The 15,772-nt window shown below is 47.3% G+C and overlaps 1 protein-coding gene across 1 annotated transcript in view; it reads right to left on the reverse strand.

Annotated features, from left to right (window-relative positions):
- LOC144767904 (uncharacterized) overlaps nucleotides 1–15,772 on the reverse strand; it is a 62,304-nt gene that overhangs the window by 42,917 nt on the left and 3,615 nt on the right. Inside the window, exon 2 of the mRNA XM_078651245.1 lies at nucleotides 13,696–13,822. Coding sequence (XP_078507371.1) covers nucleotides 13,696–13,822 — 127 coding nt within the window. The remainder of the gene's footprint in view (nucleotides 1–13,695; nucleotides 13,823–15,772) is intronic.

Genomic DNA, 15,772 nt, shown 5'->3' on the forward strand with positions numbered 1-15,772 from the left:
TGTGAAAGAAGAGTGCCAATTCTTCACAGCGAAGGACCGATGATTGAGGGGCCAAGAAGGGATCAGGGGGTTTTAGCAGACTTTTGAAAATAGTGAAGATTTCTTTTCAAGAGTTGGGGGATGCAGAGATTTTCTCTGAATAAAAGGCTATTTTAGTAGTCTTTAGTGCAGCTTTGTAGGTTTTGATGGAGGCTCTGTATTTGGTTTTGATTGCTGGGTCAAAATTTTTCCTCCATAATCTCTCCTCTTTTTTACAGCTCTGTTTAAGTTTCCGGAGCTCTGGACTAAACCAAGGATGGTTAATGCATCCCCTTTTTTGGGATACAGGTTTCTTAGGTAGGATGGCATCCACTGAGTTCCCTATCCACTGGTTGAACTCTGTGTTTGCTTGGTTTATGTCATGGTTAGCAGCTGGTAAAGAGATCCTTAGTGCTTCCGACCATTCGTTTATATTAAGTTTGGAACAGGGTCTTATCTGTTTGGTACTAAACGGTTTGGCCGGGGCTGATGGAAGAGAGCTCCAAGAGAAGGGTATGATGGAGTGATCTGACCATGGGATGGGGATCGGATGCAAAGTAGTTAGATCGACAATGTTGGAAAAAATGGGATCGAGCAGGTGTCCCTTTATGTGTGTGAGGTTTTGAATTTTTTGGATCATTTCGCAGGTCTCTAGATCTTGGGTCAGATCCACGGCTATCGTATCATGTGGATCATCGAAGCGGAGATTCAGATCTCCTAATATAGTAAAATTAGAGGCCGAGCTGGCAAGGTTCACAACAGCTTCCAGCAATGTCTTATGAAATTGTCCTAGGGATCCTGGTGGACGGTAAACTAAAAGCCCCGTAAAGGAGGCTGAGGGTGAGAGGGTGATCGAAAAATGGGCGTTTTCACAGTCCCGCAGTGGGCTGTCTAAGAAGCGACAGACTAAATGCTCCTTATAAAGGATGGCGATCCCACCACCTACATGCCCTGTTCGGTCAAGATGTTGGATTAGGTAGCCCGGAGGTAGGGCCTGAACAATATCTGGGCCTGAACTTGGCCCTAGCCATGTTTCAGTAAGGAACAATGCGTCCAAAGCCCCGTCCTGAAGTAAGAATGAGATCTCTAGAGCGTGTTTTGGCAGGGTACGACAATTCAGAAGTGCCATATTCAGATTTTGTGCTTCTCTTTGCCTGATCTCTGCCGGTTTGATCAGTTGATAAGGACAGTGTCGGCAGTGGTATTGGTTATGTGAGGGGTCTAACGCATGTTTGCAAAGGGATTTAGGTAGAGGCGTGGCATGGTTTAATTGCAGAAGGTGGGAGCTTGAGTATGAAGTTGGGTCAGGTGGGGGGAGGGCAGAGTGACAGGCCCCTGGGCACGTCCTGGCGCGGACGGGCGCAGACGGGCAGGACTCTGGCATGACTCCGGTGTGAGTCCGGCGCGTCCGCTACGCGGAGGGGGGCCGTCCCCTTTTATAGGGAGCTAGGGCGCACCAGAGCGCTCAGTCACACCCAAGATGGCCGCTGTCAATGCTTCGCCTCCCCGGGACCACACTCTCAGCGTCAATGCTCGGCTGAGAGGGGGCTCGAGTAGCGAAGGGAAGAGGCTGAAGTGTCTGCCAAACGAACACTTATTACTCAAGCGGAAAAGCACCACAAGTACAATACATTAAAAACGCTTCTCTAATCAAGTGCGAGTGATGGAGTAATAGCATACAATTAAAATGAGAAAGAGAGGACCTCCCGGCTTTCCGCCTCAGGAGGGTGAAGTAAGCGCAACTTGCTGTATTATCCTCACCCTAGGTCTCCATTGCTCATTTTTATAGAATTGTTTGAAGATTATGTTTTCTAGTTGATTAATAAACGTGTGCATCAGTGTGTTTTAAAGTTGTAGGTACTGGGGCCTCCCAGGTCAATGCGCAATAAAAATATGTACCCAAGATCATATTCTCACTGGTTGTTCCTGTAGAGGAACGGCGAGATGCTCGGGGTATCTCAAGATTGCACCACAAGGGCAGCCTTGAACTCATCTAGCATCGTTGGCTCTGGCCTTAATCTTATGATGTCTGGAGCCCCCTAGCCGCACGCATCTCAATGGGCACTTGACAAATCTAATGGATTCTTCTGGTACAGATCACCTCCACGGCTGACCCGGGGCAAAACATCTTGTGAAAAGTTAAAGAAACATAGTTGTCAAAATGATTCATGCAAAGAGGTCGAATCTTCAGCCAACAGCCCTTAGCATGCTGGGACTTGTAGTTTCAGCATGGTCTCTCAAGGGTATACAATATGTTCTTTCAGGGTTAGCATGGTTACTTGCATTTTCTTGTTGGCACAAATGTTATAAATGTCTGAAAGCCAGACCCATGACATGGGACCAGTTGACAGATATAAACACTTCTAGAACAGTTCTGTGTTAAAAAAATATTGCAAAAAAAATTAAGCTCTATATATTTTGCGCAACTTTTGCTGCCACAGAATACATTCTTTGGTGGTCAAATTGCACAAACATTTTACACGTAAAGTAAAATGGGACGCCCTGCAATTTAATTTTTTAGTAACGTAGTGCAGTACAAGATCAGAATAAAATCTTAATGCGTCATGAGGTGTGACGACGGCAACAAAAATCGTGCCCTGTGGACTTGCAGTAGCTTGGGAAAATGGCATAAGTCGTGTGCGTGTGTGTCAGCCCCTGATTCCAGGCCGTTTCTGAGCAAACCTGGTCAAATGTGTCCAAGATTCCAAAACTCTGGTTTCAGCCTCCTGCCTACAGCTAGAGGCCAGCTCAAAAGGGTGGTCGTGTTGACTGCCAACAGCAAACCCCAAACTCTGCCCATGTGTGCAGATGGCTGCCAGACTGTCACTCCCTGCCTGTGAAGACAGGAGACAGTGTTCGCAGACTTCCGGCTCCTCAATTTTCTGCCCTTAAAGTGCATGCCCTACTCTGTCTCCAGCATTACAGTTTCTGCGCCAGCTCCTACACTCTCCTGCATGGCTCTATGCAGCTTTTTGAAATTCATTCACTGCGTTGTCCCTTCGCAGTTTAACTGGTGCTGTTTTTGTTATTAGTCTGTAATAAAAGCAATGTACCTAATTCCACAGATACAACAATATGTGCACGCGCACTCGAAAACGAAACCTAGCGTGGGGGCGGGACTTCCGTCTTGTGCGCAAGCCCGCGCCCACGGAGTTCCTGGTCCGAGGAGCAGTGGTGACGCGGGGCTCCCATGCCTGAGGAAGAGCCCCGCGGAGGCGACAGAACACCGGATTGGCGGTAAGTGGGCCTTGGGGGACGCTCGTGTGTGTGTGTGTGTGTGTGTGTGTGCGCTCCTGTGTGTGTGTCTCTGTGTGCGACCGCGGGGGGTGAAGGGGGGGAGTGTCTCTGTGTGCGTGCGTGTATGTGCGCTTGTGTGTGTGTGCGCATGCGTGCAGGGGGAGGTGTGCCTGTGTATGTTTGCGCTTCCCAGGAGACAGCCACGGCGAGCGCGGCGCGTGCCAGTTTCAAATCGCCTCCAAGGCGATGCGCGTGGCCAGGATTGTCTCCTGGGAAGCAGACACGGCCACAATAGGTTCTCGGCGAGAACGCGCTTCCCCGAGCTTAGCCGAGACCTAAAAAGGAAAAAAACAGGAATCAGGCGTGTTCCATCTCTGCCCCCAGAATCTGGAACAACACCCAGTGTCTATCAGGACCACTCCAACACTGCTCCAATTTAGGAAAGATTTGAAGACTCCCCTCTTCAAAGAACTCTACATCACAGTGCATTAACTGTCCAGACCCCTCCTGGCAAAGGACTACTGTTTCAGCCAACCCACAGTGCACTGAGCTCATTTAAAACAGCGAGAAAACAAGGAAGGTAGACAACAACAAGATACAACTCCACACCTGTGGCACCACACACAATTGCCAGTACTTTGTGGTCCTTGGGCTCCTGAACAAGACCGAAGATTTCCTTCTCACTGTGCATGTTTGAAAACTGTGCACGAACTCTGCATGGATGTCCTTCTCACAGATGTTATGTTATGTTATAAAGCCTTTTATTCCGCGCTCTATTACTCAGGAGTATCCTGGCGCGGTGAGTAAGTGAGAAAAAACGGAGCAGCCAACATAACAAATAAAGAAATTACAGAGTGATATTAAACAAATGTGTTTTGAGTCCCTTCTTAAACTGAGAAAGTGAGGGAGCAGTGCGAAGAGCCAAGGGAAGAGCATTCCATGCTCTGGCTGCCTTAACAGAGATGGATTTGCCTCCTGTTCTTGAAAGCTTAAACTTAGGCTGGACCATCTGGCACAAGTTGGCGGAGCGGAGAGCCCGTTTAGGAGCATAGAGAGCAAATCTATTCCGCAGATATACTGGACCCAACTGGTGGATAGCACGATAGGCCAAAACCAGAATTTTAAACAGAATTCGATTGGCAATAGGTAGCCAATGGAGACTACGCAGATGTCCACGAACACTGGATCTTCTGGGTAATTGAAACATCAGTCTGACTGCCGAGTTTTGAATCACCTGGAGTCGATGGACCATATAGTCTGGTAGGCCGCTAAAGAGTGCATTTGCATAGTCCAAGCGTGACAAGATCAGCGCTCTTAGCACAGTCTCTCTAGCCTCACCAGGAATGAGGGGGAAAAACCTTCTGAGGGTCTTTAGAGTGGCATAGCAAGTACCGGTTAGTTTCTTAATATGCTCCCCGAACTTTAAATCCTGCCCGAACCAGACACCTAGGTTCTTTACAGGGTCTCCTGTTGAGTTCGGACAGGGTAGATCGGAGGGCCAGATTTGTTCCCTGAAATTATCCGGGAAAGATCCATAGAGGAGGATCTCTGTCTTCTCCTCGTTACATTTAAGTTGGGCCAATGCTAGCCAACGGAAAACTCGCGACAAACAACTCTGGACGGTCGAGGGGTCTAAGTGGTTTTTTGGCCAAGTGAAGAGCAGCTGGGTATCGTCAGCATAAGCCATTATTTTGGCACCCAGCTGCTCAGCTAGATAGACCAGGGGGGTCACATAAACATTAAAAAGTAAAGGGCTTAAGGTAGACCCCTGCGGAACTCCTGTGGTTAGTTCCTTAACCTTGGATGCATAGGGGGGCATCCACACTTGCTGTGATCTATCTTTCAAAAATGAGGTCACCCAGTCCAGAGCACAGCCTGAAATACCGATGGCACCCAATCTGGCCAGAAGCATCGAATGGGGCACCGTATCGAAGGCGGCAGAGAGGTCTAGTAAAATCAGAACCGCCCTGCCACCTCCATCCAGGCACTCCTGAATAGCCTCTGAAACCTCAATTAATGCCGTTTCGGTGCTATAGGCCGCTCTAAACCCCGATTGGGCAGGATGGAGCGCGTGAGAAGACTCAATGAACCCTTCAAGTTGTCTAAAAACAATCTTTTCACATGTTTTCGCCAAAGCTGGCAGAAGAGATATGGGCCAATAGCTGGAGGGCTCATCGGGATCCAGGCCGGACTTTTTCAATAGCGGGAGGAGCTTGGCTTGCTTCCAACTCAGAGGCACGGAAGCCGAACAAAGAGATAAATTAACAATCCTAGTTACTTCCTGGCAGACTATAGACGACACCCCTCCCTGAACTCTAGCAGGGCAGGGGTCGGAGGGCGATCCAGATTTAAGGGCAGACAGGATTGACAGAACATCCAATTCAGAAGCTGGGGAGAAGGAAGTAAACAAACCCTCCGTCGGAGCAGCTGTCAATATAGGCAGTGAAATGGATGTCTGGGACTTGTTCAAAGCAGTTTGGAGATCCTGCTGGATCTTCAGAATCTTTTCGGAGAAGAAATTTGAAAGCTCTTCGCACCATTGATTGGAAGAAGGTAGAGTAGGTAGCGCGGCTCTAGGAGAAAGAAAACTCTGGACTATGGCGAAAATTTCTTTACTATTATTACTGGCTTTTTCAATACGTCCAGCATAGTAGCTACTTTTGGCCGCCTTAATTTCATTGTAGTATTCCTTTTGGGAGCAGCGCAGCAGCTTCTTCGCCTCAGGTGAATAGTCAAGCCTCCATGCCCTCTCCAGTTTCTTACACTTCAACTTCTGCTCCCGTAGCCCATGGGTAAACCAGGGCTGGGAAGGCAAGAAGCGAGGTCGGCAGATACGATTATTCTGCAAGGAAACTGCCGAGCCGTTCGCCATCCAGGTGTTAAAAGCGTCAACCGCTGCATTGATTTCCATAGTCGGCGACGGCTGGCTGCCAGAGAGAAATTCGGAAAGGGATGCAACATTAATACGTTGCTGATGGGCCTGAGGATAAGTTGACATTGATCCAGAGTCAGTAGCCAATGTCCAAGAAAATCTAATCAGTTCATGGTCGGTCCAGGTCATAGGTTCTGGCCGCTCCATAATGATGTTAAAATTGGAACAGACTAGATCAAGGACATGGCCACCCACATGCGTTGAGGTCTCCACCCATTGTTTAAGATGGGCCATTGATAAGGTTTCACCAAATCTAATTGCCTCACTGCGATCCGAAATATCCATATGGATATTAAAATCCCCCAAGAGGAGATATTTTGCAAACTGAAGTGTGCGGGGTATGATGGCTTCTTCAAGATCCCCTATGAAGTTGCCAACGTAACCTGGAGGGCGATAAACTAGCGAGCCACCTAATGTCCAGTGTGAGTTAAAAGCAAGGCTGAAGTGCAGGAGTTCCGCTTCACTAAAGCCTTCCAGGGGTTCACATACGAGGGTCCAATGCTCTCTGTAGATCACTGCGATCCCTCCCCCTCTACCACTGGGGCGGTCTGCTCTAGTGATCTTAAACCCTCGTGGAATTGCAAGTTCTACCACCGGGGCGCATGAGTCATTCATCCAGGTCTCCGTAATGAAGAATAGATCAAGCCTATTCTCCACTAGGATGTCAAAGATAGCCGCTGCGTGTCTCACTAGAGATCTAGCATTAATAAGGGCCGCTCGGATCCTGATGGTATCCAGGCTAGTTTGGGCAGGATGGACCCCAGGCTTGGGGAGGCGGTAGCTACAAGCCGAGCACACTCTGGCCTGGCTGTCGCTTACCACCCAAGTATTACTCTCCACGCAGCCACGGGATCTAAGAGCCATCAAGTCTGCATGAGTATAACTCAGTGCAGCGCGGGGCTGGTGCGAAATGAGACACCCTGGGGGCCCTGCCCTGGGCCCGTCCGGGACACGGACGGGCACAGACGGGCCCTCCTTTGGCGCTCCTTCGGCGCGCAGACGGCGCGCCCGCTGCGCGCGTCCGCTGCGCGGTCGCTGGCACATGACGTTATAAGCGGTCGGATGATCTGCCGACTAGAGCGTCAACCCCGGTGCAATGCGGTCCCGCCTCACTTCCGGGTACCGCTGGGGTCGAACGCTGAGGCCGGCGCTAGGAAAGGGGCGTGTGCAAAAGATGCACTACCAGTGCAAAATAAGCAGAAAAAGCACCCCACTAGCTGTCAAAGTGCAGCGATATGAAGCGGAGCCAGTACTCAGTAAGGGAAAGGGTCGGGAGGTTAAAAACATTAAAATGCAATTAATGAAAACAGCACGCACAATGCACATAGTCACACTAGGGGCACACAACACTTACCAATGAATATGTGAGAAGACCAGTGGCCGAAGTGGGTGGGATCGGAGGGGCACAACTTGCCCATACTATTTAAATTTAAGGAAAACAATTTATCTACTTTTTGTGCAGAGATAACTGTCCCAGAATGGTTAATTCTGAGAGATGAGATATTTCAGCAGCAGTGCCAGGCAGGGAGTCTCCTTTATTTTGCCCCTGAGGGAGGGACAGACAGCTAAACCAAGTGTCTTGCCAGGTTGTGTCTGCCTGAAAGAAATGTAAATCACAAGAGGTCAATCTGCAAATGTAAAGGGACCTCTGAAGACGGTATTGTCTTTAACCGCATGCGTGTGGCGGCTTTTCCCGCTGTAAGCGGCGTTTTTTTAAAACGCGCGTTACATGCGAGCGGCGCAACTCATGACGAGCTGAGCTCGTCATGAGCGGAGAAGGAGTTAATGAATAGAATCATTTGACGTTTCCTGATGACACAGATTTAGTCTTTCTGACTGGTATTGGAAAGGCGTTACCAGCTGAGCTTTGAAGTGGGTGCTTTTTAAAGGGGTGTACCATAGACCCCCGCGCCGCAGGTATATACACCTCGGGACAGTCTTAGATTAGTTATGTGACACACACTAACGGCAGGGAGACAACATTGGAAGCCCGGATTCTGACTCAGCGTCTTATTGTTCTATGATAATATGTACAGAGTTGCCGTCATGGCCATGTTGCATTTATCGTTATCTTTATGGTGCCACGTTTACCTCCTGAACCCATAGTCACTCGCTTTTGAGGATACACGTACCGACCATTCAATTATAGAACGGCTGATCACACTAATATTAGTCTTTCCAGCCTCTAGACACCTGCTTGCTGGCTGGAGTTATGAGTGATACAACTCCTGTGCCTCTGTCCTCTTTATTTGTTTCTGAGACCCTGCGGCGCATACTTGGAATCCTGAGACAACTTGTGTTTTACATTGTACTGAGCCCCGGTGTACTAAGATATATGGGCACAGCATATGCAATTCAGATGGCCTTTGGACCACTGCACTAATCATTAATTCAGCGCTCTGATGAAGGAGTGTTTTTAGTACATGGTACCTCCGAAACGAGCGTTGGCGCATTCCGTCTGTGGTTTTTACACATTTTATGTTATGTTTTGTGTATGTTCATTTGTTACCTATTTTATCACTGTCTCACTTAGGGGCCCATTAGGATGCCATCCCATCATAGAAGGTGACCGCCCGCCATAAGGGCGAGGGTCCCGTGCCTGCAATTAGGATGCGCTCGCCACAGTGGCGGGCGCATCCAGCATTCCTGACATTGTGGCGGGAAGTGCACTCAGCACCGCCCGCCAAAATGCCAGGAAGGCATGCTGTGCACTTCCATGCACAACCCCCCCCCGGAGTCCCTCGGAGCCCGCAACGGGCCCCCAAAGCAAACTCCGCATGCCTTTCCGTGGCGGCAAGGCATTGTAAAATACCCATTCTAATATGGCTGGTGGTGTCTGATAGACACCACCACTATATAGAACCCTTTTTGCTCCCGGTCGCCTTGGCGGACGGTCTTTCCGTCATAATAATATGGCGGAGGTCATTCCGGCACGGATGGCGGGCGGATCGACCCGCCAGGCCGGCGGTGGCTACCGCTGGCCTGGCGGGGGCGATCCGCCCGCCATCCTAATGGGGCCCTAAATGGTCCTGTTGGTGTTTGTTATTCTGGAGACATGTGCGTTCTTTGTATGAAATGTTTTATGTGTTTCTTGGGGCTCTTTTCCGATTTATGCATAATGTGGATTGTTTAGTATATGTAGTATGTCTGAACATGTAATTTTCTAAAGCTAAATAAAAAATATCTCAACAAAATATTTTTTGATAATAAATGACTTAAATCACTTGTTTTGCGGGACATAATATTATGGATACATTACTGATTACTAAGAATAAGTTAGGGGGGGAGTATTTGTGTTTATTATTACTGTTGTTTTCCCTGGTTATTTCCCCCTTAAATTGTATTTTTTCAGGGACCCTCTTATGTGCTCTTTATTAATTCCCCGCGCCGCAGGGACCTGTGTTACACCCCTAACTATTCTACGCTGCTCCAACCAGTTTCCATTTCTGTGGCTGTCTGGTTACAGACACAAGCCTCTGCAGTGCATTAACTGATAGATGTTTCATAATGTATGCCCGTGCATTTCACACTCATGAACTTAACTTGCATTTATTTTACATTTAAGATGTGTGTTATTTTATATGTATATACCTGAAGGTGAAAGACTGACGAAAGTTACAGAATATGCCAGTTTTTTAGACACACCCTTGACCCCGCCCCCACGCTTACTCGCCCTGCCTCCATTGGGCATGGCATCACAGTTCTCTTACTTTTTTCAATGCGCTTTGGCAGCTGGAGAGGACAAGGTTGTTATTCTTCAAAATAATATCTTAGCCACACACAAATGAAAAAGTAAACCTGCCCCTGAAGTATTTTTCTGAAGAAATACATGCAGTAAAAAGGCCACATGTATAATTACAGGCCAACAGCTTCAGAAATCCTTAATTTTTTCACCCCTGCCATGGTTTGAGGGTTGCTGGCCACATCTTAGCCATATATCAATTACCATGGTATTGCTTTAAACTACAACAGATCTTCTTAAGTTGGAACTGGCCTGACATTTCCACAGACGACAATTCGGTCACTGAGAAGTGTCACACGGTGATACCCACAGTCCGAGACAGTCGCTTTAGAACAACCCCTAAGTGAGCTTGTATTAGAAAGCTGCTGGGGATGGAATTTATTCTCCTCACAGATTGCAGTGTTTGATGTAGTGCTTTACCCACTACCAATGGCTCCTGCCTTGCAAGGGAAAACAGCGTTTACAACGCTGTCATTGCATTGCGCTACCATTACAACGTGGTTGTTATAACAACAGCGTTGTTATTACACAATGCAATTACATCTCAAGTCATTACAACGACTCTCACTAGGTGGCGCTCAGGTATTGGAAATAAATTCCAACACCTTCCCTACTGTTGCGCAAACTGGAATAGGAATAGTAATTAAAACTATTCGTAAGTCCAGCGCGACCCCTAGTGCAAGTCGTTGTAATGACTTGCGATGTAAATGCATTGCATACTAACAACACAGTTGTAGTAACGACCGCGTTGTAAAAGTACGAGATGTGATAGGATGCGTTGTAAAATGCTATATTGCTGCCAATACACTGAACTTCTCCTAAACTTAAATAATAATTCGTTTTTTTCTCTTTATTGGTAGTGGACATTGATAGGACTTTAAAATAGAAACAAAATGTTTGTCTCAAACAAATACATCCTAAAACAAGCATTGGCATAGCCAATAGGTCTCGCTTTTGGGACCTTATAAGTATTTAGTTTTGCAGCACAATATCCTTGGTGCAACAACATCAACTGTTGCGTGGCTCAACACTTATAAGGTCCCAAAGGGGAGACCTCTTGGCTATGCCAATGCTTGTTTCTAAGAGTAAAAGTGCACCATTTTTCACTGCATTTAAAAAAACGACATTAATAGGATACCGTTTCCCATCTCCATGAATGGATCTTTCTGCTTATCAGTTCTGATCAAAGTTACTGGGGCAATGGACTTTAAAAAATGTAGCATTTCCCACAGCAATCCCATAAAATTCCTTAAAGAGGTCCAAGATACAACCCAGCAACAGGACATCAGGACAAATGGACCTAATCTTGGATTTTTATTTGAGAAGTCAATGCATTCTGGTAGTCACAGTCTTATTTTTATTAGACAAAAATGAACAAAAATGGCTATCACGCCTAATGTGGTAAGGCGTCCAGGACAGGATAGTGCCACAGTGCATGAACCCACAATTTAACAACAACCAGCACTCTCCCAAAATGTCCAGCACGACATCTCTTCCAGGTTTTTGCAGTCACACAAATGTCATCCTCATTTTTGGGCTTGAAACATTGACAGCTCTGTAGTGTCTGTCCTAGGGCCCAGAGCAACAATGCAACATCAGTAAAGCAGATTCATATGCCAACTCTATGTGCTCATATCCAGGTTCAGACTTGCTCATGTAAACACAATAGCTTGGCAGACATCAGCCCGTACACTACCGTTCTTGAAGGTGGAGATTCTGAACGATAGCCGAATAAGACTCGTAAAGTGATAGATTTATGGGTGAGCGATGACGCATTTCAGCGTGAATATATTAGTCTTAAACACGAAACAATGATCTTCTTAAGTAGGCTTTTAATTTGGTCACAATGACTGTCCTACCTTAACACGAGTAACATACGTATGTACAAATCCCAACAAGCCCCATGTTGAACGAATACTTTGGATCTGTAAGTCTAAATGTATATATACAGATAAATAAGTATTACAGCGTATCCCTGGCTCCTACTAATTATTGTAATGTGCCAAAAAAGACGTTGATTTCACTGTTCCAAAAAAACTTAGCTCGTATTGACAGATTATTTCAACTGCTGGGGCGAGATGAAAGCACGTGTGCCTAGAAGAAAATCACAGGATGGAAAAAATGTAATCGTCCTGAAATAAATATCGACGTCTTGGAAAACACTGAGCAAGGTCCAGTAAAACAGGCTGCAGCGGGAGAGAGAGGCAGAGGGGTGCACACGCGAGTGGTGCGTGCGCGCTGGGGAGAGCAGCTCTTTTCAAAGCACATACTCATGCGTGCTTGAGGCACGTCGCTGCGCACTCCCGCAAGGTGTATGCCGCCTCAAGCATGAGTATGTGCTTTGAAAAAGAGCTGCACGACAGCTAAAGGTCTCCTATGCAGTGCATGCATGCTGCATAGGTGAGATCTAAAAACAAATGGATTATGTAATTCAGAGAAAAAGTTATGAACGGGCGATATTTTATATTTTCATCCAGCTGTGGAGTAATTTAGGTCTAATTATCATGAGACCGGGAAGTCAAACTATTTCTATCCTTACTGTATTCACTAAAAATAGAAGTGAAACCCCTTGTCACTCACATCTTCACTACACGGGGTAATAATAACAGCTTTTAGTGATAGCATGACAAGGCTACTGTGTGCGGCCGAAAGTGGGGGACACAACCCCTCGTGTTCTGTCCAGTGCCCTGCGCCCTGTCATGCATTTGATCAGTGCTATTTTTAACAACACCAAACTATGATATCTATTTAATATGGTCTGTAATACATGTCCCTGATGTCCATAGTGTCACCACGTGGTGTGCAATATGAGCTATTATTCTTATTTCTACCCTGAAAAATAGGTTTTTAGCTAAATCTTAAACAGAGCAAAATAACTATCAGAATCCTTATTAAGATTGAGCAGATCCCTGCATCTGCTGCAGAAACCAATGTCTATTCTGAGCTTAGTGAGTTCTAGTCCTGCTGCTCAGCTTCTCATCCTTCCCACGTCAATAAAATGAGAGTAAAGCCAAGGCCTAGATTTACTAAATTCTCAAGCAGCACAGCAGCTAAAAATGAGAGCGCCATATCTACAGCGATAAGGCACTCTCCTCCCATCTCCCTAGTGCCAGCGCACTATCACACAGCCGTGCGCCACGCACACACCATAGCACCATAGTGCAAGTGTGTCTGCATGAGTCTAGCATTGATTTTGTACTAGAAGGATGCCCTTCCAGTGCAAAATACTATGCCTAGACTCATTTTAATACTTTCCCACTTTGTATGTGTGGTGTACTGTGCAGCACACATACAAAGTCAGAAAAGAAAGGAGAAATAAAAATGTTTATTTGAAATAGGGGCTATTTTTGACTCAAAACTCTGTCTACTTTTTTTTAGTAAATAGGCTTTTGCTTCAAAAACTTTGGGTGGGTGCATGGGAACACTCATGCACCACACATGAAACGCCCCTTGGTGCTAAGTAAAGCAAAGCAGTGTGATGTGCTGTCTTGCGTTACTTTTGAGTGATTTTTCAGGACAAAACAAGCTTTGTGCTGGAAAGTAAATAGGGAAAAAAGATTTTGTGTCACTTTTGAGATGCAAACACAGCAAAAAATCTCATTAAATATACCCCCTACTATCACACTCTCTCTGACCACTCTCTGAAAGCGACCGGTACCTTGATACAACTGACTTTACACACTATAGAAACAATCGATCACTTTTTATGATGCTCGAGCTGGGATCAGCAACAGTTATTCAAACATTATAAAAGAAGACACTTTACCCAGGGAGTTGACAGCCTCTTGAATCCCCTTCATCACAATGTTGTACATCTCCTCCTGCCAGAGGTAGAAAAGCTTCCACTCCTCTTCGGAGAAATAGGCAGCAACATCACTGAACGCGTGCGAAGCCTGCAAGTGCAAGATTAATATCAGATTTATCAAACGCAACAAGTGAAGCACAAGTTTTACAAAGTACAGAGTGGGGCAGACCTGCGTGCACCAGGAAACCAGAACTGATGTACTGTAGATGAAAGAGCAGTGTGCCATTACTGCTGAGCTAATTGTAAACACTTCAGGAACACTGCACAGTACATACCTCTGTACTTTCACACTCTGCACACATATCAGCAGGCCCCTACCCTCCCTAGGTCAGCTGCAAACACCTCACAAGAAGTGCAAAATACACTTCTGTGCTTTAACACTCTGCACACAGAGATGTGCCCTTACACTGTGGGGTCAGCTGTGAACACCTCAGGAGCAGTGTGCAACACACCTCTGTGCTTCAAAACTCTGCATAGAAAGTTGTTTCATTTTCCCCAACTGAAGTTTGCAACTACTTGGTTTGTGCTTTGTTGTAGTTATTTTATGAGGTTATGTTATCTTAATTTCATTTGATAACGCACACGAATCACCCCAAGAGGGGTATCTCAGTGCAGGAAGCAAAAACGCAGCCAAAAATGAAATGCAAAGTTAAAACAGCACAAAAGCAGCTTTCTAAATTTGATATGGTCTGTACACATTCAGGTGTTGGGTGGCAAATGGTTCCAGTAGGAGAGAGCCAGGTAAGAGAAGGACCTGCCTCCACATCCTGACTGTCGAATACTAAAGGCTTCATCTGAGGATCTCTGGTTACTGACTTGGCCATAGTGCCGGAGCTTCTGGTTTAGTAAGCCGGGACCAATCAATCAATCAATCAAAGCATTTATATAGCGCGCTACTCACCCGGAGGGTCTCAAGGCGCTGGGGGTGGGGGGGGGGTCCGCTACTGCTCGAACAGCCAGGTCTTGAGCTGCTTCCTGAAGGCGAGGTGGTCCTGGGTCAGGCGGAGGCGGGTCGGAAGGGAGTTCCAAGTCTTGGCGGCCAGGTGGGAAAAGGACCTTCCTCCTGTGGTGGCTCTTCGGATGCGGGGGACGGCGGCGAGGGCGTGGCTGGTCGATCGAAGCTGGCGTTTGGGAGCGTAGAAGTTGAGGCGGCTGTTGAGGTATCCTGGGCCTTGGTTGTGTAGGGCTTTGTGTGCGTGGATGAGGAGCCGGAAGGTGATTCTCTTGTTGACCGGGAGCCAGTGCAGGTCTCTCAGGTGTCCGGAGATGTGGCTGCGGCGGGGGATGTCCAGGATGAGTCGTGCTGAGGTGTTCTGGATCCGCTGGAGTCTCTTCTGGAGTTTGGCGGTGGTTCCGGCGTAGAGGGAGTTGCCGTAGTCCAGACGGCTGGTGACGAGGGCCTGGGTGACCGTCTTCCTGGTCTCGGAGGGGATCCATCGGAAGATCTTGCGTAGCATGCGCAGTATGTTGAAGCACGACGAGGAGACGGCGTTGACTTGTCTGGTCATGGAGAGGGAGGAGTCCAGGATGAAGCCCAGGTTGCGTGCGTGGTCTGTTGGTTTGGGTGCGCTGCCCAGGGTGGGGGGCCACCAGGAGTCGTCCCAGGTGGAGGGTGAGGATCCTAGGATGAGGACTTCCGTCCTGTCTGAGTTCTGTTTCAGGCGGCTGTTCGTCATCCATTTGGCCATGTCTGTCATCCCTTCGTGCAGGTTGGCTCTGGCGGTGGTGGGGTCGTTGGTGAGGGAGAGGATCAGCTGGGTGTCGTCGGCGTAGGTGATGATGTTGAGGTTTCCCAATTAAAGGTTTTTGTGCAAGACAGCAGATTTTAAACATTCTATTCCTGACAGGCAGCCAGTGTATGGTTTTCAACAGAGGTGTGGACGCGGAGCCAGGAGGGGGGTTGCAAATGACAGGAGCTGCGGTGTTTTGAATAACCTGTAGTTCAGACAGTAGTGTCTCATTAGCAGAAGCTACCAAGGCGTTGCCATAGTCCAATCTGCTGATGATGAGTGTCTGGACTATGGTTTTCCAGGCAGAG

Source organism: Lissotriton helveticus, chromosome 7, assembly GCF_964261635.1.
Source record: "Lissotriton helveticus chromosome 7, aLisHel1.1, whole genome shotgun sequence".
NCBI lineage: Eukaryota > Metazoa > Chordata > Amphibia > Caudata > Salamandridae > Lissotriton > Lissotriton helveticus.